Here is a 24,320-nt window from a genome sequence, read left to right on the forward strand (position 1 = left end):
TCTTTTTTTGGGTTTTAGTTTTTTCACATTGGGGGCTTTTTCTCATACACTTAAGCATTTGTTAGTGTGTTCCAGATTTGCATGCTCTCGATTTTTTTTTTTTTCCTAGGTTTAGTACACCTTCTCGGTTATGGTTTTTTTTTTTTTTTTTTTTTTTTTTTTTTTTTTTTTTTTATGTGTAGTGATGGTTTCTTGATTTGCACAAGAGTGAAAAGTATGATATTTGTTTTTTTTGTTGTATGATTTTAAGGTTTGTGAATATATTTTTAGCTATTTGGTTTTTTTTCACTTCCAATTTTATTATCAGCCGCGTTTTAAATTTTCTGTTCTATAGAGTTTTAGTTCTGTGAATCTAACTTTTTAGGTATAATGCAGTGTTTTATTTTTGTTTTTATGATGTAATGTTGGCTTTTTGCTTTCATGTAATTGTAAAGCCTGTTTTTTGTTGTCATTTTTGGTGCCTTTTCTATTTTTTCCTTATTTCTTTATAATTAATATTTTCCCATGTGTAGTGTTGGGTTCTGTGATTTGCACATCTGTGAAAAATATAACTTTTTTGTTGTATGATTTTGAGGCTTCTGAATATTTTTTTAGCTGTTTTTTTTTTCTTTCAATTTTGTTTACTTTTTTATCAACTGGGTTTGACAAAATTCCTATTTATGTTTCATGTTTGTGAATTTTTCTTTTAATTTTTTTTTGTTTGGTATTATTTTTACATGAATTTTTTTATTTGATGTTGTTTTTCCATTTGAAACCAGCACCTATTATAATTCAATGTTGTTTTTTTATTTGTGGCAAGATTTGTTTCCCTGCCTTTTTGGGCATTTGAAGCACTTTGCTTGTAAAAAATTCCTATTTATGTTTGATGTTTGTGAACTGTACATTCGTCGAGCAGAGAGTATTATATAGCTTCTTGAAATTATTTCCAAAAGGAGTTCCTGAATAAATAATGTCATTTCCTGTTTTGAGATGAAGGATACATTCCTTAGAATTCTGATAGTTGCATCCTTCGACCATTTTCAAATATCAGAACGGAATGCCGCGTTATTCTTTCAGCAATTCTTTATGGATGTTGCTATTGGAATTGTGAGGAATGTGCCCTTAGTCAAGGATAACTATAGCAGGGTTCGACAAGGATTTTCAGTGAATTTAGCATGTGATCCAATTCCTATGGTTTTGTGTCTCAGACCAAAAGAATGTGATCAAAGCTTAAATTTGCTGAAAATAGTGTATTTTGTAGTTCAAAGTTTATAGTTTGAACTACAATGTATATAAATTTGTTGAATTCCTGATTTTATGTTATTGTTTCATTATTTATGTGTTGGTCAATCTTTCCCCAACTTTCGACATGTAAGTTTATAGTTTCAATTGTGCTATATATAATCTGTTGAATCTTTGATTTGATTTTACTGCTTCATTATCTTATGGGGCAAGATTTTTTACTTTTGGGCTTTTGCCTTTCAAGTTGGTGTTTTTGAACTTGCTCAATCTGTATAGGTATGCAGTTGCATAAATAGTTTTATATTTGTGTTTTGTGTGAATATCTACATTATTTTGTTATTTTTAATTGTGGTGGCTTTGGATTTCTATTTGTAGCAAATTTGGTTTTAAGTTTTTTTTTTTTTTTTTCCCTAGCTTTCTATTGTTCTGTTTGAATTTTTATTTATTAACTTCCTCCTTTTTTTCCCCATTCTACTTCATTCTTTGTGTAAGATGATTATTTTTGTTGTTTCTTTTATGCAGGAGGTTTCTAACACTGGCATTCACATTGGAGTCTTACATTGAGATTTGTCTTTCTCAAGTTTTTCGATTTGTAGTTATTACCAATTTTTCTTAATTTCTTTATAACATGTGATTGTAAATTTATTTGTAGTTTCAAGAGTGATCAAGAGTTTCATATTTGTGAATAAATGTATTTTATTCCAGTCCTTTTTTTAATCATCTCGGTTTTATTTTCTTTTCGTCCTGTTGTGACTTACACATGCAATTTTATTTTCTTTTTTTAGCACAATTGTGTAATGTAATAATCTTGAAATAAAAGAAGAAATTATTATAGTCTTATTCCATCATCTGTTGAAAATCCTCCTCATTTATCTTCTTTGCATTTGGATGAACAGTTATTATTTATGTTAAATAGTATTGTGTTTATTGAGAACATGCATTATATTGTAAATACAGTAATATGATATGCTTTTATGTAAATATAAAAGTATCAAAATTTTATGTATTTTGTTTGAAGGTTTTTTTTTGGAACTTTCCATTGTTTTGTTTGAGTTTTTTATTTTTTAACTTCCTTTTCTTTTTCCATGTTTTAGTTCATTCTTTGTGTAGCTTTCCATTGTTTTAGTTCCTAATTATATTTTTTTCCCATTGTCTTTCTCAAGTTTTTCGATTTCTTGTTAATACCAATGTTTTTTAATTTGTTTATAACATGTGATCATTAATTTATTTATAGTTAGAGGAGTGATCAAGAGTTTTAGATTTTTGAACAAATGTATTTTTTTCGGCCCTTTTTTTAATCATCTCGATTTTATTTTCTTTTGGTCCTATAACTTACACATGCAATTTTGTATTTGTATTTTTTTAGTGTAATGCTTATTTTTTGTTGGTATACATAGGATTTTTTCAAATCTGTTGTATAAAATTTGAGTTTTGTTATATTAATTTTTCAAGTGTAATGCTGTGTTTTATTTTTTTATTATTATGCAGTGTTGGCCTTTTTTATTCAGTGATATTTTTCCCTCTTCCTTCTTCTTGTAAAGTTTTTTTTTGTTGTATCATTTGTAGTTTCTTTTCTGTTTTTTGCTTTCTTATAATGCAGTATTTTTTGGTTATTTTTTCAAGGAAAATTTATCTGTGATCCCACTCTTTTGGTTTGGTGTCTCAAACCAAAAAAAATTGGATCAAAGTCCAAATTTGCTAAAAGAAATGTATTTAACAGTTTAAAGTTTTTATAGTTTGAACTGTATTGTATATAAATTTTTTTAATTTCTGATTTTTTTATTATTGTTTCATTATCTTATGGCACAGTATTTAAAGGAAGCAGTCAAAGCCCAAATTTGCTTTAAAAAGTATATAAATGTGAAATTGGATGGTGTGCAGTGTATTCTTTGGTTTGCATGTTATGATTGTCATGTGATGTATTCTAACATTGAAATAAAAAATAACATTTATTATTTTGTTTGTTCTAAAAAAAAGAATTTCGATGATGAGGGTTTTCATAAGATGATGAAATTTTATAGCACAATTGTATGTTATAATCTTTAAATAGAAGAGATTATTATGGTTTTATTTCATTATCGGATGAAAATCCTTCTTATTTATCTTCTTTGCATTGAGATCAACAGTTATTTTTTATGTTAAATAGTATTGTGTTTATTGAGAACATGCATAATAATGTAAACGCAATAATATGGTATGCACTTATGTAAATATAAAAGTATTAAAGTTTTATTGTATTTTGTTTGAGGGTTTTTTTTTTTTGTTTTTGTTTTTTTTTTGTTTTTGTTTTTAGTTTTCAATTGTTTTGTTTGAGCTTTTTATTTGTTAACTTCCTTTTTTTTCCCTGTTTTAGTTCATTCTTTGTGTAGGATTATTTTGTTCTTTGTTTTTTGTATTTTTTTTTTTCTTTTTGTTCTGGGTTTGCATCTCCTCGATTACTTTTTGGAAATGTTGTAATTCTTATTTCTCAATAGTTATTTTTCTTATTTGTAATTCTTATTCGTTGGTGACAATAATATTTAATGCTTACTTTTTTAGTTCTTTGATTTTGTATCTATATGTTGTATTATTTTGTTTTATAATTGCAGTTTTTATCTTTATAGTTTTTCCTAAAATTTTCTTTCTTATATAAACTCTATTTGTATGAATTTTAGTTTTCAGTATATATGCTTACATATTATCTCTTAGTGGCAAGAATACATGTTTTTAGATATTCATTCCAAATTCATTATGTTGATCATTCCTTAGTTCAGATTTATTTTTCCGGTGGTTTGTAACATTTGCATTCACACCGAAACTTTACTTTGATGTTTGTCTTTCTCAAATTTCTCAATCTATAGCTATTATCAATATTATAAAATTAAAATATTATCAAGGGTGAATTTAAAATATTAAAATATGTTTTTGCTTAAATTGCAAAATTTATTTGGTGAAAATTTTTTTCATAAAAAGTTAAAGGTTTTATAGTTTTAAAATGTTACTACATTATTCTTAAGAAAATAACATATTTGTTGTGATGGTAAATTTACAAAATATTCTTCCTTTTTCTAAAAATAAAAAATATAAATTCAAAAAATATTTTATAAAATAAGATTAAAATTACAAATCATAATTATTTTATTCAAGATTTTTTTATTTGTTTCTTTTTTTTTTTTTTTTGTTGGATAAGGGAGGAATGTTTTTCGTGTTTTAGATTTGTTGTTATGGTAAGTATTTATTATTCTTGAAAAATTTAAAAAGTATTAAAACTGTAGCTACCTTTTTTTTTAATGAAAAAAGCCTTGCAAAACATCATAATTGGAAATCAAAATAAATGCAATCTTTTATCAAAACCTACCATGTAATTATAATTGTTCTAATCTTTTAACCATGCTTTTAATAATAGTTGTCGAGCGTATGTTGAAGTTGATGATGTTACATGATAGCTAGCTATAGTAGTCTTAGGTGAAATTGCATAAAAAACATTGGGTTATTCATCAATTCATTTTATGAATCATACTGGTAACATAATATAATATTACATTTTTTTAATTCTTTCAATTCAAATAATAGAATTATAAATCAAAATATAAATTTTTATAATAAGTTTTTTATTCTTTTACAGGACTATCTACCACTTTGGAAAGCATGGCCAAAGAAATCTCACGAAAAGAATGGATAATCGAACTTAGACCAAATGAACCAACATCGCCACAAAAATTTTAATATTTTATCAATTAATTATGCAAAAGAAAAAGAAACATGCTGATCATGATTAGATGATAGTATGATATCATTTTCTAAACTTCATTTCCTCTTTAAAAGTTAAATCAAACTATATTTTGTAACTTTATATCAAACTTCTTTAGCATATATATTACTATCATTGTAGCATATATTTTTTGCTTTCTTTTCTTCGTAATTTATTATTCTTATTTCCTTCACATTTCATTTTTTTCCTAATTAAATTATGGTTTTTTTTTTTTACTATGTGATTTATAAATTTGTAAGAAAATATAATCTTATTTATAATGCAGTTGTGTTATTTATATTTTCATCTATATATATATATTTTATAAAAGGGATCACATTTCATTCATAAAGAACATAGAACTTTGATTTAAAAAAGTCAGTTACAAACGTTAATAGCTCCCCAGCACATTTTCATGTCTGACATGGTCTAGTCCAGACGACAGATCTCTAAAGACCAGGTCTAAAGAATCCGTCGTGCACAAACTCTGTCCCCAACAGAGAAATAGTAACCAAACGACAAAATCCATACCCCGACTACGCGGAGTAGGGTGCACTAACCCCATACACCGCCTAAGCAGAGAGGGGACATCATACCGTTCGGACCAAGGTTAGAAGGGACAATATTTTTAGATTTTTTATTTTTCAAAAAAAGAAAAATAGGACACAAAATAAAATACAATGGAAAACTACTGTAGCAAACAGAAAAGAACAATGCTCCACGCGGCTACGGTGGCGCGTGCCACCCTGGGAGAAAACTGCTGACTGATCTTGGAAGATCTGGACTCACAGATCCCAATGGAGCCGCGCGTGACGACGGCAGAGGGCCTCCTGGGTTCGTGGGAGAGCCACTCGCCGAACGTCTCCGAGATCTTTTAGCCGCGTGTGCGAGCAACTCACTGCTCCGATTGGCACCGCCTTTGGAAGTCTTGAAGATCGGCAGCTAGGCAACACCATGGAAATGTGTATGCTGATCTATAGTCGCTGGACATCTAAGATCCGTGATTCTCCCTTATTTAGCCTGTAAACACAACAAATACAAAATAAACGGAGCACTACACAACAGGGACAATGGAGTATGGGGGAGGGAAAAGGAGCCGAAGCTCCCACCCCCTCGAGACAGGTCTGTAATGAGGGTTCGAGAGGGATGAGGGTTTAGAGGGTTCGAGAGAGACGGGGTATGTGAGTGGGTGGAGGAACCATTGAGTCACGTAAATCTTCCATATATATATATATATATATATATATATATATATATATAATTAGCACATATATTTTCTCTCCACTGGGCAAAAGGGACCCTTGGACGTTTCATTGCTATTAGTATGTGTATATATACATACATATATACATATATATATGCGTGCTGTCTTGACAGGGATCGATCATGCAACATTAACCATATATATTAATTAGAGCATAAAACGAAATTTCTTGGAAATTAAATTTAACAAAAACAAAGCGGATTTAATTTATATATATGTATATATATATATTCTCCATAAAACTAATTTCACTACCCATTAATATTTATATATCTTCCAATGCAATGGATAAATCTGATCTTCCTTTCCGTCCAAGCAATCAATAAATTATTTATATATCTAAATAAATTATTACATTGATAATTAAGAAGATAATTCGTAAGATTTAATTTCATAACATGATAGAATTAATAGTATATAATTTATGAAGATAGATATTATAATATATATCTATATATGTACATGCATATATATATATATATATATATATATATCTTCATAATTTTTCGGAGAGAAATCCTTCCGGAAAAAAAACCATAGTTTGCAACTAGTAAATGATTGATAGAGCCTCATCTGTTTTAAACAGATGAGATGAGATGAAAAGATTAAATAATATAAAAATTAAAAATTTAATAAAATATTATTAAAATATAATTACCTACGGAGTATCATTATCATGCGTTATTATTATCTTTACATTAATAATGTCAGTCTTTCCCAGCACAGTAATTTATAAATATTCTATCGATCGGTCGTTCAATCATATATGGTGGCAGTGGGGGAAAGTGCAACCAAGAAACCCATTAATGGCCAATAAACGAGGAGAAAAGCAGAAATACATGCAATATCTATACTAAAAGGAGCAACAAGAAGTACGGCAGCAGCAGCTTAAACTAAGCAGGCCAGCCAGCTGCCTATAGATGGATTGGTTACGTGTGGAAAGTGGTAGTTATGATGATATTAAAAACAAGTTAAGTGAGCGTTGAGTGACGTGAAGTCCTTCATTAATCCCCTCATCTGCCTCCTTCATTGCCATGGTCCCCCTTTTGCCTTTATATCCTCCCAACTCCCCAGCACTCCTTAACCATATTTTCCCACGAATCCACCTCCATCCATATCCATAGGCGCTCAAGCTCTCTCTCTCTTTCTTTCTTTCTTTCTCTCGAAACAAACAGATTCTAACATGCCTCCAAGCTCACCCAACTTCTCCAGCTCTGTGAAGCTCAAGTATGTCAAGCTTGGGTATCAGTACCTTGTCAACCACATTTTAACACTGACGCTCATACCCATCATGGCTGGTGTATTGATAGAGGTTCTACGCATGGGGCCGGCGGAAATCTTGAACCTTTGGAGATCCCTCAACTTTGATCTCGTCCAAATCCTCTGCTGCTCTTTCCTCATCATCTTCGTCGCCACCGTTTACTTCATGTCAAAGCCACGGACAATCTTTCTCGTGGATTACGCCTGTTTCAAGCCCCCGATCACGTGTCGGGTGCCGTTTGCTACGTTCATGGAACATTCAAGGCTCATCCTCAAAGATAAACCTAAGAGCGTTGAGTTCCAAATGAGAATCCTTGAGCGGTCTGGCCTTGGCGAGGAAACTTGTTTGCCTCCCGCAATCCATTATATCCCGCCGACCCCAACCATGGAGGCCGCGAGAGGTGAGGCTGAGCTCGTTATTTTCTCGGCCATGGATTCCTTGCTCGAGAAGACGGGGCTCAAGCCTAAAGACATCGATATCCTCATCGTGAATTGCAGTCTTTTCTCTCCTACACCTTCGTTATCGGCCATGGTGATCAACAAGTATAAGCTGAGAAGCAATATTAAGAGCTTTAACCTCTCTGGGATGGGGTGCAGTGCTGGGCTTATCTCCGTCGATTTAGCTCGGGATCTTCTTCAGGTTCATCCCAATTCAAATGCTGTGATCGTGAGCACAGAGATCATTACGCCCAACTATTATCAAGGAAATGAGAGAGCTATGCTTCTTCCTAACTGTCTTTTCCGAATGGGCGGGGCTGCTATTCTTCTATCAAATCGGACGTCGGAACGGCGGCGTGCCAAGTACAGATTAGTACACGTCGTTCGAACCCACAAGGGAGCAGACGACAAAGCCTTCCGATGTGTCTTTGAAGAAGAAGACAAAGAAGGAAACGTAGGGATTTCACTGCAGAAAGATCTCATGGCCATAGCCGGCGAGGCCTTGAAATCAAACATCACAACCATTGGGCCTCTTGTCCTTCCTGCTTCCGAGCAACTCCTTTTCCTTCTCACCCTCATTGGCCGAAAAATCTTCAACCCTAAATGGAAACCCTACATCCCCGACTTCAAGCAGGCATTCGAGCACTTCTGCATCCACGCCGGTGGCCGTGCCGTCATCGATGAACTGCAGAAGAACCTTCAGCTCTCGGCGGAGCACGTGGAGGCCTCGAGGATGACACTCCACCGGTTCGGGAACACGTCGTCGTCGTCGCTGTGGTACGAGCTGAGCTACATAGAATCAAAGGCGAGGATGAGAAGGGGAGACAGGGTTTGGCAGATAGCGTTTGGGAGCGGATTCAAGTGTAACAGTGCAGTGTGGAAATGCAACAGAACCATCAAAACTCCGAGCGATGGTCCTTGGGCTGATTGCATTGATCGATACCCAGTTTATATTCCTGAGGTTGTGAAGCTCTAGGCTAGCTACGTACACAGATCGCGATGGACAATGGTGATGATTATTTGCGCATGATCTTCGATTCAAGTACTCATTCTGCATAACAGGGCTCTGGATTTTGCATTTAGATATGTATCCCATCAGTACTACAACTGGTTTCTCTGATCAGAACATGTCACTATATCTACTCCGCTCTCTTTTTCTTTTTTTCTTCTATATATACATATATATATATGTGTATGTATATATACATATATATATGTATGTATTTATTAATGTCTATTTGCATAGATACTCGATGTCTTGATCTACCATGTAAGGAAAATACATCGAAAAAATTAGAATATTGTCAATCCCGGGTTTGATACAAAAAAGGGGGTTTTTAGGTCTTGTAATAAGCATAAATTGATGATGGGAAATGCTGCAATTTAGCATGTGTAAGCTTTCCACTTTGATTGAAAAATAAAGTTCCACTTAATTAATTTCCCGTTTTCAGACTGTATAACAGGAAGAAAATGGTTCATGAATTTGTTGATCATCTGTGTTCTTTTTTATTTTTTATTTTTTTTAAACACCCAATATTATAGGAGAAATTATAGTTGCAATCATGAATGTGTAAGTGCTATACAATCATTTTAAAAAAATGAATAAATAGAAACTCACATAAAAAATAATAATTTTTTAATAGTAGACTCTACTTTTTTTCAAAACGACTGCAGACGCTTGTGTACTCTACGACTGCATATAGCATTATTCATATTATATATTATATTTTACGACTATTATATGTAGCATTACTCATATTATATATTGTATTCTAATAATATTTAATTTTATAGAAATAAAATTGACAAACTTGATTGGCCTTGGGTAATTAGTTGTAAAAATCTCAGGTTTTTTCCTTTAATATTTCCATTCACTTTGTGAGTGTTTTATAATTGGTTTTTAGTGATCAAAACCAAGTAATTACAATTTGCTATTTTGTCAAAGACCAAGCTAGCTAGCTAACAAATGTTTGCGAGGGTTATTGTGTCGACCGATAAAACATGATATCACAGGGACAGCTACCACCAAATTTTGAAAAAGAACAAAACACTCCATCGCTCAACATGACCAGTACTACGGGCATCCTATCTGACTATATTAACTATATTTCTCGAACCACAATTGTACTATTCAATCAGTCTGTTTAGGATGTTTTAATTGTAACTAGTACTTATATTTATGACATGTGACCTATTAATACCCAAAGAGTTATCTATGTACATGAATTATTGTAATATATATATATTATATATGTATATATAAGCATTTGCAAAATTTGAAATTAAGTAATTATCATTTTTCGTAATTTCGTCTTTCTTTTTTCTTTTGTTCTTTTTTTTTTTTTTTTGTCACAATTGCATAAGTTGTGACAATTTTTACCTCACGTGATACTATTATTTTTAGCGATATCTTGAATATTTGAGGCCATATAAATTTTCATTTGAACAAGCTGCATGCATGTACTGATTTTGTTATATTTTATGTGGATCTCATATGTACTTATTTTTAAAAAAAAGAGTGGGCGGCATTTGCACAATTCATGATTATATTTATCATTATTCAAAAAACAAACATGACAGATTTTTGCAGCAAAAATCCAGACATTAACTCAATTATACAAAAACTGTGTGATTTCTAGGATGATATCAACTATATGTAAATAGATGCATTACTAATTGATCTAGGACTGCTACACTAATTATGTATACAGATCGATGCTTAAAGTTCATATAATTCAACTTGTTAGTTATGGATATATGATATATATAATATATCACTACAACAGAATGTGTATTTTGTGACAGAGAAAACTGTCACAAAAAAATGGCAAACTGTCACTAAAAATTTTTGGTGACGGTTTGAAACCGTCACCATGACCGTCACCTAAAGTGCGTCACAGAAAACATTTGGTGACGGTTTACTGTACAACCGTCACAAAAAATATTTTTAGTGACGGTTGGAAGTGTTCCGTTCGGTACAACGTTCGAACGTTCATTTTTTGGTGACTGTTATGAACTGTCACAGAAAATCACGTTCGAACGTAAAATAAAACGTTCGGACGTTATACCCGACCGATTGGCGTTCGAATGAGAGAAGTTGACGTTCGTTGGATATCGTGTTCGAACGTATAAATTTACGTTCGAATGTTAATGCGTCCGAACGTTAATTACATTAAACGTTCGAATATTTGTTCGAACGTAAACGTAAATGTTCAAACGTAGCGCGTTTAATGTTCGGACGTATACTCGAATGTAAACGAAGGAGCGTCCGAATGCAAGTTTTTTGTTCGAACGTTAGTCGCTTTACCGTTCGAACGGTTTGTTCGTTTTAGCGTGAGTACGTTCGAACGTATAGTTTAACGTTCGTACGATTCAATTGTATTTACGTTCGAACGTTTGTTACAGTGTGAACCAACGTTCGAACGATTTTTATTTACATTCGAACGTACAGATCAGAAATACTAATTTCATAAAATTTAAAAACATATATAATACCAATAGTATCATATTACATACCCAATTAAGAAGTAACAATGTCTTATAAAAGTACAAAATTAGATATTAAAACTAGTCAGAAATATTGATAAAATTTATTTCTTCTTTTTCCCTCTCCCACGGGGATTCTGTTGCAACGACATAACACGTTCCATTTGCACCATCATCTCCCGTTGCACTTGCTCTTGCACTTCATTGCGTATTCTTTCCTCCTGGTCTCTCTGTTGGTCCTGCAAACGCGTCTCTAAATGAGACTGTCGTTCTAAGAGAGACTCTAACTCTTGTTGCCTAGACCTCATATACTCATTCTCACGCCGTGCAGCTTCTAAATCTGCCGTAAGATTATTAATTTGTGAAGCCGATGAGGTTGAGGAGGATGAACATTTATGCTTGATAGATCGTCCCAAACCTCTTGCCATACTAGACTGCGGCCCGAGCACTTGCGTGAATATGTCTATGTCACTAGGAGATGATTCCTCAGAAGCCGACTGCATCTCCAACATTTTGCTCTGCAATTTAAAAGGTAATGATCGTAAATAATTAGTAACGTATTAAAAGAAATAGAAATAAGAAATAAACTATTAAAATATTATATAAATAATTTATTTAACAAAATTAACACTGCTTACATAATTATCTGCAGCGACAGGATCCATCCACTCACTATGCTCATTAGTGTGAGCAGCAGCATAGACATGAATGAGGGAAAAGTTTTCAGGATCATCACGTTTCTAACAAAGCGAGAATATTAGCAATTTTAAAAAGATAATATTAGTACTTATCAGAAATAATATCAGGAAAATAAATGAATTCTATAATTTTTTAATTACCATTTTTTCAGCAAGACGGTGGAATGACCTTGAACCGGCACGATGGTGGACAGTCATAACGGATCTATTCTGTGCATTTGTAGAACTCAAGTGCTACAAAATATATTAAAAATGTTAATTGTAATATGTATACATATAATATATAAAACGAATATGAATGTAAATAATTAAAAGAGATAAATGTAAAATACCTGATAATCTGGAGATGCGAAAAGATCACAACACTTTCTCCAATCATCTAACTTCATCTGCTGAAAAGGAGACTGCGCAGCCTCTTCCAACGTCTCAAACTTCTTGAAGTGGTCATGACATCGTCCTTTGTGACGTCGGAATAGTGTAGCCATCAACTCATTCACGGTTCTCAAATCCTCGCTACGGCCAAAGTCGAGGTCGAATTCATCCTAATAAGGGAATCAGGTAAAAAATATAATATATTAATCTAGGTGAAAAAAATGTACTGAAAAGTAAACTCACCAGCACACGACTTCGAATGTGCTCCTTAATCTCATTCGGAACATCTCGCCATGAGCGCACATAAAATGGAGCATAAGCTCGAACTAATGTGCCAATATAGGAGGAAAGCGCTGCTGCACTATCATCCACTCCTCCAGTGGAATTATCAGGAATTGTGATCTTCAGTTTACCATGCCTTCTATTTTTTTCAAGAGAGATTCCACGTGTATAGCCACGACCGCGACGTGCAGATGCATCAACTACATGATAATAGATATACTATAATTATAATTATATAGTTATTGAGAAAAAAGTATTAACTATATATATAATTATCAACGACAATATTTCCTTACTGGTAGGTGTCGACTGGCTGTTGTTCTCTTCTGTGTTAGCTTGATCTTCAGGAACGGATTCCTCGAGTGGGAAGTCCTCAATGGGTTCAGGACTTGGACTTGGCGGAGGCACATTTCTTCGTTGTCGTTTTGGCGGCATTCTTGAAAATAATTAATTATATCAAAGAAAATTAATTAGAAGAAATTATGAAAATTCAAGATATTTTATAGTCACCTATATGAATAAAATATTTAGTACTTTTATTCTTCAGATGAATTTTCCATGCTTGTTTCAGAATCTCCATTAATAACATCTTCATCATCATCATGCACCTCTTCTTCATCATCTTTATCCACCTCCTGCCCGGATTCTGATTCGTCTTCATCTTCTGACTCGTCTTCTTCTTCTTCCTCCTCACTGACTTGAATTGAATGATCATTTAATACAGACGGGTCGAGATGTACGGGTGGGACATCATCTCTACACAAGGGGAGCAACTCGAGTGCACCGAGGTCAACAAACAAGTTAATACCCTCTCCATCTTCCTGGTATGCCTCAACAATCGGAGTGTCATCTTCATCTCCACTATTCTCATAATCTGCACCCGTTCCTGCTTCATATATATTTCGAGGAACAAATTTTTATACGACTCGCCAAGTTATCTCCCCACTATCTTCATCAGCACTTTTCATTGGATCAATCAAGTAATAGACTTGGGTAGCTTGACAAGCCAATACGAATGGATCATCTTCGTACCATTTAGATGCAGTATTGACACTCGTAAAGTGATTATCCCTATGTATCGAAACCCGACCACCGCCTAGATCCCACCAATCACATTTAAAGACATATGTTACAGACCCACCCAGATATTTCAATCCGATAATATCACGTATGACACCATAATAGTCAATATCATCTGTTCCATGACTCCCCTCGACCAACACACCACAATTTTGAGTCTTTCTATTACGTTCACGGTCCAAAGTATGGAATCTATAACCTCGGACCGTGCATGCAGTATATCGAAGTGCTCTATTTGAGGGACCACGGGCCAATGCATACAATTCAGAAGAAATTGATGCGGGATCACGAGCACGTTGTTCCAAAATCTATAAATTGAAATAGATTATATTGATTATTTCATTATCCAGAGTTAAAAATTTCACAATATAACATATATATAATTTTAGTTCATACACGTTCTTCAAACCATCCGGGAAATTCTTCCTCGTGTCTTGCCTCTATATTTTCTACGCCTTCCGTCCTAAGTTTGTCCATGTGGTCACTGTTATAACATATTGCAAAAGAAGTATATTTTGAGCACAACAATTCTAATTAATTTAAAGAAAACTATAATTATTCAAAGAAATGAAATGACATACCTAAGATAATCATCAATCTCTCGGCAGTTATTTAGCACATACCACCGAACTTTACCCAACTCTCCATCAATTAAATCGTAACCTGTTTGTGCACCCAAGGGTCATACATTCTGGGAAAACACTGATAGCTCACGAGGAGGCGGAGTAGCAAGATCAGCATTTCGCTCTTGACGATTAAATCGTGTCTCAACACCACGAAGATATAGAGAGCAAAATGTTAACCATTCATCGTGTATATATGCCTCTGCTATTGAACCCTCAGCTTTGGCTTTATTCCCAACAGTGCGCTTCAATCGACCCAAATATCTTTCAACTGGATACATCCAACGGAACTGCACCGGTCCACCCAGAAGTACCTCTCGCGGTAAATGTATTGCTAAATGGACCATGACATCAAAAAATGATGGTGGAAAGATCTGCTCGAATTTACATAGTATAGTAGCAATGTCTTCTTCCAATTTCGACAACACATCTCGATTTACTACCCGAGCGCACAAATCCTTGAAAAACATACATAGTTCAGATATGGCCACACGTACATTAGATGTAAGCTTCCCACGAATTCCCACAGGTAATAACTTCTGCAAAAATACGTGACAATCATGACTTTTCAATCCATTGATTTTCCAATCATCAGGACTCACGCATCTACCAATATTTGAAGCATAACCATCTGGCAACTTCACACCTTGCAACCATTTGCAGAAATCCATCCTCTCCTCCCTCGTCATCGTAAAACATGCATGCGGCATGACCACCCTGTTGCCTTCCACCCGTAAATGCAGATTATGTTTAATTCTCATTCTCTCAAGATCTTTCCTCGTCTTGATCGTGTCTTTCGTCTTTTTGTTAATACTCATCAATGTACCCAGTATATTATCACAAATATTCTTCTCTATATGCATTACATCCAAACTATGTCGCAACTTGCATGACGACCAATACGGCAAGTCAAAAAAAATACTACGCTTTGTCCAATTCAATTCTGGTACGGCTCGTTTTCTCTTGTTCTTTCCCCGACCTTTGCCAAAATTGTTCGCTCTAACATGTTCCAGTTGTTCCACTATCTCTTCTCCAGATAACTCTTTTGGTGCAATCCTATCCTCTACTCTCCCATCAAACTTGGCACATTCTCTTCTCCATGCATGATTTGCTGGTAAATAACGTCGATGACCCATGAAACACAACTTCTGAGAAAATTTTAGCCACTCACTAGCAGTTTCTTTATTACACGTCGGACACGCTAACTTCCCTTTCGTACTCCAGCCGGAAAGATTCCCATACGCCGGAAAATCATTTATGGTCCACATTACCGCAGCATGCATCTGAAAAGATGTCGACTTAGATGCATCATAAGTTCTAACCCCTGTTTCCCATAACTCTTTCAGCTCTTCAATCAACGGCTGCATGAATACGTCAATATCATTCCCAGGTGATCTAGGGCCAGGGATGAGTAAAGTTAACAAAAAGTTTGGCGCCTTCATGCACCTCCATGGTGGAAGATTGTACGGAATCAATACCACGGGCCAAGTGCTATAACTTGTACTCATATTCCCAAAAGGGTTGAATCCATCGGTTGTGAGTCCCAGGCGCACGTTCCGAGCTTCTAACCCGAACTCTGGATACTGATTATCGAAAGACTGCCACGCAAGTGAATCAGCTGGATGCCTCATATACCCGTCATTCTTAACTCTTTTCTCCTCGTGCCACCTCATATCATGAGCTGTTTTCTTACACATATATAGTCTTTGCAACCTAGGTTTCAAGGGAAAATACCGCAACACCTTAACCGGAACGTTTTTCTTACCTTTCCACCTCGACTCTCCACATACAGGACATGCTTGTTTCTCCTCGTTCTCCTTCCAGAACAATACACAATCATTCTTGCATGCATGTATGGACTTGTACTCAAATCCTAATCCCTTTCTCAACTGCTTCGTTTCATAAAAGTTCTTAGGCAATGCAGACCCTTCGGGAAGCACCTCGTTAAATAAGTCCAATACCATGTTTATTGCTTTCGTCGACATCCCACACAATGATTTAATGTGAAGCAACCGCACAATAAACGACATTTTGGAATGTTTTGTACAACCTGGGTAAAGCTCGCGCTTTGCATCTTCTCACAGTGAAGGGAAATTTTCACAATCAGTCCCTGATCCACCAGTTGAGGCATTGTCGTTAACCTCATCCATAAACATCCCAGCTCCAATGTCACCCAACATCTCCTCCATCTCATCATGCTCATAATCATCATCCATGTGCCGCAAATAATTGTGATGATCGACCAATACATCTGCTGACCCTTCATACGGCTCACCATGCAGTACCCATCTCGTATACCCCAGATCCATACCATTCACAAATATATGACGCTCTACTTCATCCAATCCTATCGCACACAAATTTTTACACCCTCGACATGGACACTTAATGTAACCACGACTATCAGCAGAAGCCCGTGCAAAATCAATGAAAGTTCTTACTCCACATGCATAGGGTACGTAATCCTTTCCAAGTCTATCGTCCAGACGCATCCAATTTTTATCCATTTCTAAAAACATCTATATATTAATAACACGTACATTGAAAATTCACATGCATGTCATGCTCCAATTCTCATTACTTTGTTGATAAGGTAGTTGGTCCTATCCCATTCGAGATTATATTCTCCATATTGCACAAATCTCGTCACTCTACTAATTTCTACGTTAGTAGAAATTTCGGCAGCACCTCCCCATAATTCTCCAAGTATACATGTTCAAATATCGGGATTGTGACCCGACGAACAGTATACCCGAAGAACAATGAAGAAGACACCGAAACTTCATATTAAACGTGGAAAGTAGCGAGTAACAAAAATGTGCAATACAGATAATATAATCTCAAACTGTCCACACTGGACAATTCAGGAATCAGTGGACACATAAATGTACACTGATTCCCAAACGGGTCTAAGGGTATTTATGCAATGACACACGCATCTAGCAATATAATCATACAACAATATCTCCATATTTGTTAAACTAAAGAGGGATGGAAGATTATGTGACCCCCTGTTTCGTGTCTTGTACACAACGAGGGAGAATGATCTTGATGAAATGTTTAAATTTTGGTCTAATTACTTAACCGTCACAAACTGTCCGACCTCGACACTCCTCTCAAGGCCGAAGAGACTATGACAGTCAAGCAATTAGACTAAAATTTAGAGATTATAATTGTTATATATAATTTTAAATGTTATTATATAATTTCGACTTATTATCATTCTACAATTATAATCTTAATTCTTATACTTAATTTAGTGAGTTATTTACTTATATAGACAATAAGTATATAATTTTTATATAAGAATCTATTTGATCCTTATTTCCTTTCTCTTTAGTTTATAATAAATAAGTATATTTACATATTCAAACTCTACTTATTTAGTAGTTTCAAGACTTTTTTATTGAAGAGTATTTTAAAGGTTATATTATAATTTTAATTATTATCATTCTTAAAATATAATTTTAATTGTTATACTTACACTATCATTCTTAAATTTCAATGGTTATACAATAATTTTAATTATTATAATTCTTAAAGAGTTACTTTTATTTATTATTACTTAATTTAAAATATTATTATCACAATTTTTCAAATCCATATCACAAAAACACATTGTATAAATATCATAAAATTCAAATAAAGACAAGAAATAAAAATTTTTTCTTACCAAACTCAACTCTCTCTAACTCTCCAACTCAACTCTCTCTCTCTGTGTTGCGCGCACGGGAGAAGAAAAAATGTTCAATGGCGCTCCCGTGCGCGCACGGATTAAGTTCTAAAATTATTTGTTTAAACGTTCGAACGTTTAACTTGAACGTCCGAACGTTACCTTAAACGTTCGAACGTTTCAGTTGTACGTCCGAACGTTATTTAATAAAATTTCCTCTCCTCGTAGCGTTCGGACGTTTACAGTACACGTTCGAACGTACCCTTCTTATTTATATCATAAAATCTAGCGGCAAAGTTCCCGCACTTTCCTCATATATGTTCGAATGTATCACAAGTTTTCGTTCGGACGTTTGTAAATTTAGAGATTAACGTTCGAACATTTAACTTAAACGTCCGAACGTTTATTTCATCAAAGTGTTACCATATTTGAGAGTTAAATTTTCCGCACTAATTTAAGTAACGTTCGAACGCATAGTCTAAACGTTCGAACGGTACAATAATCACACAGAAACCTTGAGCGGGAAATTTCCCGCTCTTATTTTAACGTTCGAACGTTAACTTGAAACGTTCGAACGTACGATTCCTACTATACGAACTTATTACTTATTTGTAATAATGTAAATATATTCAAACGTCATTCACAAATAATAATTTAAGTATTTAAAGTTTATATCACAACATACTCGAAAAAACTCACAATATATTCACAAAATAACATGCCACATGTATTAACATATTTTTAAAGTTGAGTAAGTAATAAACATGTATTAACAAAGCCTAATGAAAACATATACCTAATAAGAAACACAATATTTCAAATTCATATCACAACATATTTACAAAAACTCACAAACTATTTACAAACTATACAAATAATAATCACAATATTTCAAGAGTAAGTATAAAATCACAACAATATATTAATAAAGTTTAGAAATATACCTAGCACTCACAATATCCTCTTACAAATCAAAATCTTCCAACTTCCCAAAACAAGCAATCCTTCAAAAAAATACAACACTAACTTATTAGAAATATTCTATAACAAAAACACATTCTATAAATATCATAAAATTCAAATAAAGATAAGAAATAAAAATATTTTCTTACCAAAACTCAACTCTCTCTAACTCTCTAACTCAACTCTCTCTCACACTAACACCCTCTCTCTCTCTCTCTCTCTCTCTCTGTCTCTCTCTCTCTCTCGCTCTCTCTCTCTCTGTCTGTTGCGCGCACGGGAGAAGAGAAATGATCCGCTTCCTCCCGTGCGCGTACTGATTAATACCGCAAATTATTAGTTTAAACGTTCGAACGTTTAAGTTGTACGTCCGAACGTTATATGCTAAAATTTCACCCGTTCATAACGTTCGGACGTTTACAGTACACGTTCGAACGTACCCTTCTTATTTATATCATAAAATCTAGCGGGAAAGTTCCCGCACTTTCCTCATATATGTTCGAATGTATCACAATTTATCGTTCGAACGTTTGTAAATTTACAGATAAACGTTCGAACATTTAACTTAAACGTCCGAACGTTTATTTCATCAAAGTGTTACCGTATTTGAGAGTTAAATTTTCTGCACTAATTCATCAAATAACGTTCGAACGCATAGTCTAAACGTCTGAATAATCACACATATACCTTAATCGAGCGGGAAATTTCCCGCTCTTATTTAACGTTCGAACGTTAACATGAAACGTTCGAACGTAATAGTCCTACTCTTATTTAACGTTCGAACGTAATATATAAACTATACCATATATATAAATGAATAATATATATTAAATTGTTATTTATTAAATTCTTTATTATATACTAACTTATACTATAATATGTATTCTACATTTTATATATCTATAACTATATACTACATTGTATAGTATGATAACATAATACTTTAGATGAGAACATAAATGTATATAATATATAAACTATACCATATATATAAATGAATAATATATATTAAATTGTTATTTATTAAATTCTTTAAAAAATACTAACTTATACTATAATATGTATTCTACATTTTATATATCTATAACTATATACTACATTGTATAGTATGATAGCATAATACTTTAAATGATAATATGTATGTATATAATATATAAACTATACCATATATATAAATGAATAATATATATTAAATTGTTATTTATTAAATTCTTTATTATATACTAACTTATACTATAATATGTATTCTACATTTTATATATGTATAACTATATACTACATTGTATAGTATGATAGCATAATACTTTAGATGAGAACATAAATGTATATAATATATAAACTTACCATATATATAAATGAATAATATATATTAAATTGTTATTTATTAAATTCTTTATTATATACTAACTTATACTATAATATGTATTCTACATTTTATATATGTATAACTATATACTACATTGTATAGTATGATAGCATAATACTTTAGATGAGAACATAAATGTATATAATATATAAACTTACCATATATATAAATGAATAATATATATTAAATTGTTATTTATTAAATTCTTTATTATATACTAACTTATACTATAATAGGTATTCTACATTTTATATATCTATAACTATATACTACATTGTATAGTATGATAGCATAATACTTTAGATGAGAACATAAATGTATATAATATATAAACTTACCATATATATAAATGAATAATATATATTAAATTGTTATTTATTAAATTCTTTATTATATACTAACTTATACTATAATATGTATTCTACATTTTATATATGTATAACTATATACTACATTGTATAGTATGATAGCATAATACTTTAGATGAGAACATAAATGTATATAATATATAAACTTACCATATATATAAATGAATAATATATATTAAATTGTTATTTATTAAATTCTTTATTATATACTAACTTATACTATAATATGTATTCTACATTTTATATATCTATAACTATATACTACATTGTATAGTATGATAGCATAATACTTTAAATGAGAACATAAATATATATAATATATAAATTATACCATATAATATATATTAAATTGTTACTTATTAAATTCTTTATTATATAAAAACTTATAATATAATATGTATTCTACATTTTATATATCTATTTATATCTATATACTACTTATTAAATAATCAATAAACACCATAAGCTCATAAACTATTCACAAAATTCACAAACAATAATCACAATTATTTCAAGAGTAAGCATAAAATCACAACAACATGTATAAACATATTGCTAAACTTTAGAAATATAACAAGCACTCGCAAAAAAACCAATAATCTAATTGTCAATAATATTATATAACATCGTAATCTATAACATAAACATTTATAATATAATATTAAATTGAAAAACGTTCGAACGTAATAATAATTACGTTCGAACGTTCTGTGTATATAAGGCCAAAACCGAACGTCGAAACGACATTTCTATTACGTTCATCGTCTACTCCGTTGCACGCCGCCACGCCTCCTTCGCCGCCGCCGTCAACTCCGCCACAACCGTCACTAAAGGTAGGCATTCATCTTTTATTCAAGTAACATGTATTTTATTGAAATTTGGATTGAGTTTTGTGTTAAACCGGATAAGTTATTTCAAGACTTTCAACTTCATTTTCCGGCCACCACGGCTAGTCATTTGCCGAATAGTCACCGTAGAAATGTTTCTTGAAGTGTATACTTCATTTCCACGGTGACATTTCGGTATTTAGAACCGTGTAGAGAAATTTTTGAGATTTCAATAATGGCTGAGTCGACTCAGCCATTTTGCGTCGAAACGTTCGAACGTTTCACCAAGACGTTCGAACGTACGACGTTTAAATTACAAAGCCGTTACGGCTTCCACATTCGAACGTTTGATTATAACATCCGAACGTAATGATTTTCTACATTATTTATGCTTCGACGTTCGGACGTCCATATTTATGTTCACACGTAAAACAAATACGTTCGAACGTATTTGTTTTAACGTCCGAACGTACGTCAGCCAATATTTATTTACTGCTTATGTTCGAACGTACATTGTTACATTCGAACGTATTTGTTTTACGTTCGAATGTAAATATATTGTCATTATTTTACGTGCGAACGTATAAATAAACATCCGAACGTTTTATCTTTACGTTCGAACGTTATAGATAAAACGTTCGAACGTTACGGCAGAGCATCTTAGAATTAATACAAAAAAATGCATTATTGTAAATAATTTTTTTTTCCTTTTCTATTTTCAGGATATGGCTCTTCCACTGCATACTAGGAAACGAGGGAGGGAAGGAGCCACGTCGGACACTGCCCGTATTGGAGCTCGTACTGTTATGGTAGAGCGAGAGATCTTAATTAATGAGTTCGACGAACTCTGTTGGCAGCAGACGAACCTGAGAGATGTTTTCCTCAGTAGAGGCTGGGGAAATATCTGCACATTGAGGGGGAAGGTATACCCCTCAATGGTTCAAGAATTCTATATGGGGATGTGTGACATGCCTCAGGATGCATCCTCTCACACCGTGACTGTACGCGGTGTTTCCATTGAGGTATCAGCAGATGTCATCGGCGAGCACCTTGGGATTCGTCGAGGAGTGGAGACATTTGCACACTCGACACCCCGTGAGGATGTAGGCACTTCTACATCATCTACTGGTCGGGGATGTGAGCCAGCATCAGCCAGAGATGCAGGCCAGTCAGAGGCTGAGGATACTGGCGTCGAGGCTCGGGATGATGACCGAGACGAGGATTTCTACATCCTCACCGGGAGGGATCGCATGCAGATCGAGGGAAAGAACGCCTTCAACCAGAACCATCTGCTGCATTTCTTCCGCATGTTGCACCTTATTGTTGTAACAAATGTGGATCCTGTGGCTCATAAAACCACATTTAGTCGGCTTCGGCCACAATTTTTGATACGAGTGGCACGTGGAGATCCTATAGATTTGCCATTGCACATCTTTCAGAGGATCCGTTACGAGGCGAGCATCGTCTCCACGGATAATCTCCCATATGGTGTCCTCATCAGCCGACTATTACTTGCACGGGGAGTGCCGACCCAGCCAGAGGACCGGGTCAAAGATCAGATGAGCCCCCTCGACATGACCACGCATCGACGTAGCATTGGACAGGCGAGGGGACGTCAGCCACCCCCTGTAGAGGATCTAGTTCCTCCGACGCAGCCTGAGCCAGGTCATGTCGGGAGTAGTAGTCAGCATACGCCGAGTACATCTGCAGGAGATGTGCGGCCTGCTTGGGTTGATGCAGTCATCTCACAGCTGACTGCGCATATCGATCATAAGATCGATCGATCGCTCGAGGCTATATCGGCGTCTGTTGCCGAACTCACCCATCGTGTAACTATCCTCAACGACAAGGTTGATACCTTGACTGAGGAGGTACGGAGTTCGACTTTTGCGGATAACGTTATCATCTGACTGTTAATATCAAATTTTATATTTTATTTTTAATATTTGTAACGAGAAATATTATTGAATATTTCTATCGTTTTTTAATTTCAATTTTTAACCTTCTTTGATGTTATATTTTTCAACTTTAATACTAAATCACTGCATTTCAAATATATATAAATCAATAATATATATTTATATATTACAAAGTGTGTATATATAAATATATACAATTCAATTTTTTAGACTTGTTCACAAATTATGCACAATAAAAACCACATAATTTTTAAATTAAAGTCATTTAATTTAAATTTACAATGAACGTTCGAATGTTATTACTTAACGTTCGAACATTGGTGCAAACATTTTACGTTCGAACGTAAAATTAATAACATTCGAACGGTTGAGCCAAAATATTTTACGTTCAAACGTAAACAGACATAATGTTCGAACGTATATGTAACGTTCGAACGCATATTTCCCATACGTTGGAACGTAAAAAAATCTCATTCTATCTTTAGTGACGGTTTCCAGAAACTGTCACAGAAAATACCTTTTAGTGACGGTCTAGAGACCGTCATAATTTCCTAACCGTCACTAAAAACCAATTGTGTTGTAGTGTATATATATATATATGTATGCATATTATATGTATGTGATCTCTTTTTACTTTCCCTCTTTATAGACATGATATATGATGGATATATAATATATATTTTGAATAATTTTACTTATCATCTCAACATACTATATATTCGTCTTTTAATTTTGTTTTTCTTTTTTCTCATA

General features: G+C 33.5%; 1 protein-coding gene across 1 annotated transcript; it reads left to right on the forward strand.

Moving 5' to 3' along the window:
* Positions 1 to 7,285: 7,285 nt before the first annotated feature.
* On the forward strand, positions 7,286 to 9,384 carry LOC121242932 (3-ketoacyl-CoA synthase 6). The gene has a single exon (XM_041140944.1). The coding sequence runs from the start codon at positions 7,399 to 7,401 to the stop codon at positions 8,887 to 8,889; it is 1,491 nt and encodes a 496-aa protein (XP_040996878.1). The 5' UTR covers positions 7,286 to 7,398; the 3' UTR covers positions 8,890 to 9,384.
* The last annotated feature ends 14,936 nt before the right edge of the window (positions 9,385 to 24,320 follow it).

The sequence above is a fragment of the Juglans microcarpa x Juglans regia genome, chromosome 8D (genome assembly GCF_004785595.1).
Source record: "Juglans microcarpa x Juglans regia isolate MS1-56 chromosome 8D, Jm3101_v1.0, whole genome shotgun sequence".
Lineage (NCBI taxonomy): Eukaryota > Viridiplantae > Streptophyta > Magnoliopsida > Fagales > Juglandaceae > Juglans > Juglans microcarpa x Juglans regia.

What these genes read in the sequence shown, in the direction of transcription:
- LOC121242932 (XM_041140944.1), top strand. Translation starts at nt 7,399, where the DNA reads ATGCCTCCAAGCTCACCCAACTTCTCCAGCTCTGTGAAGCTCAAGTAT.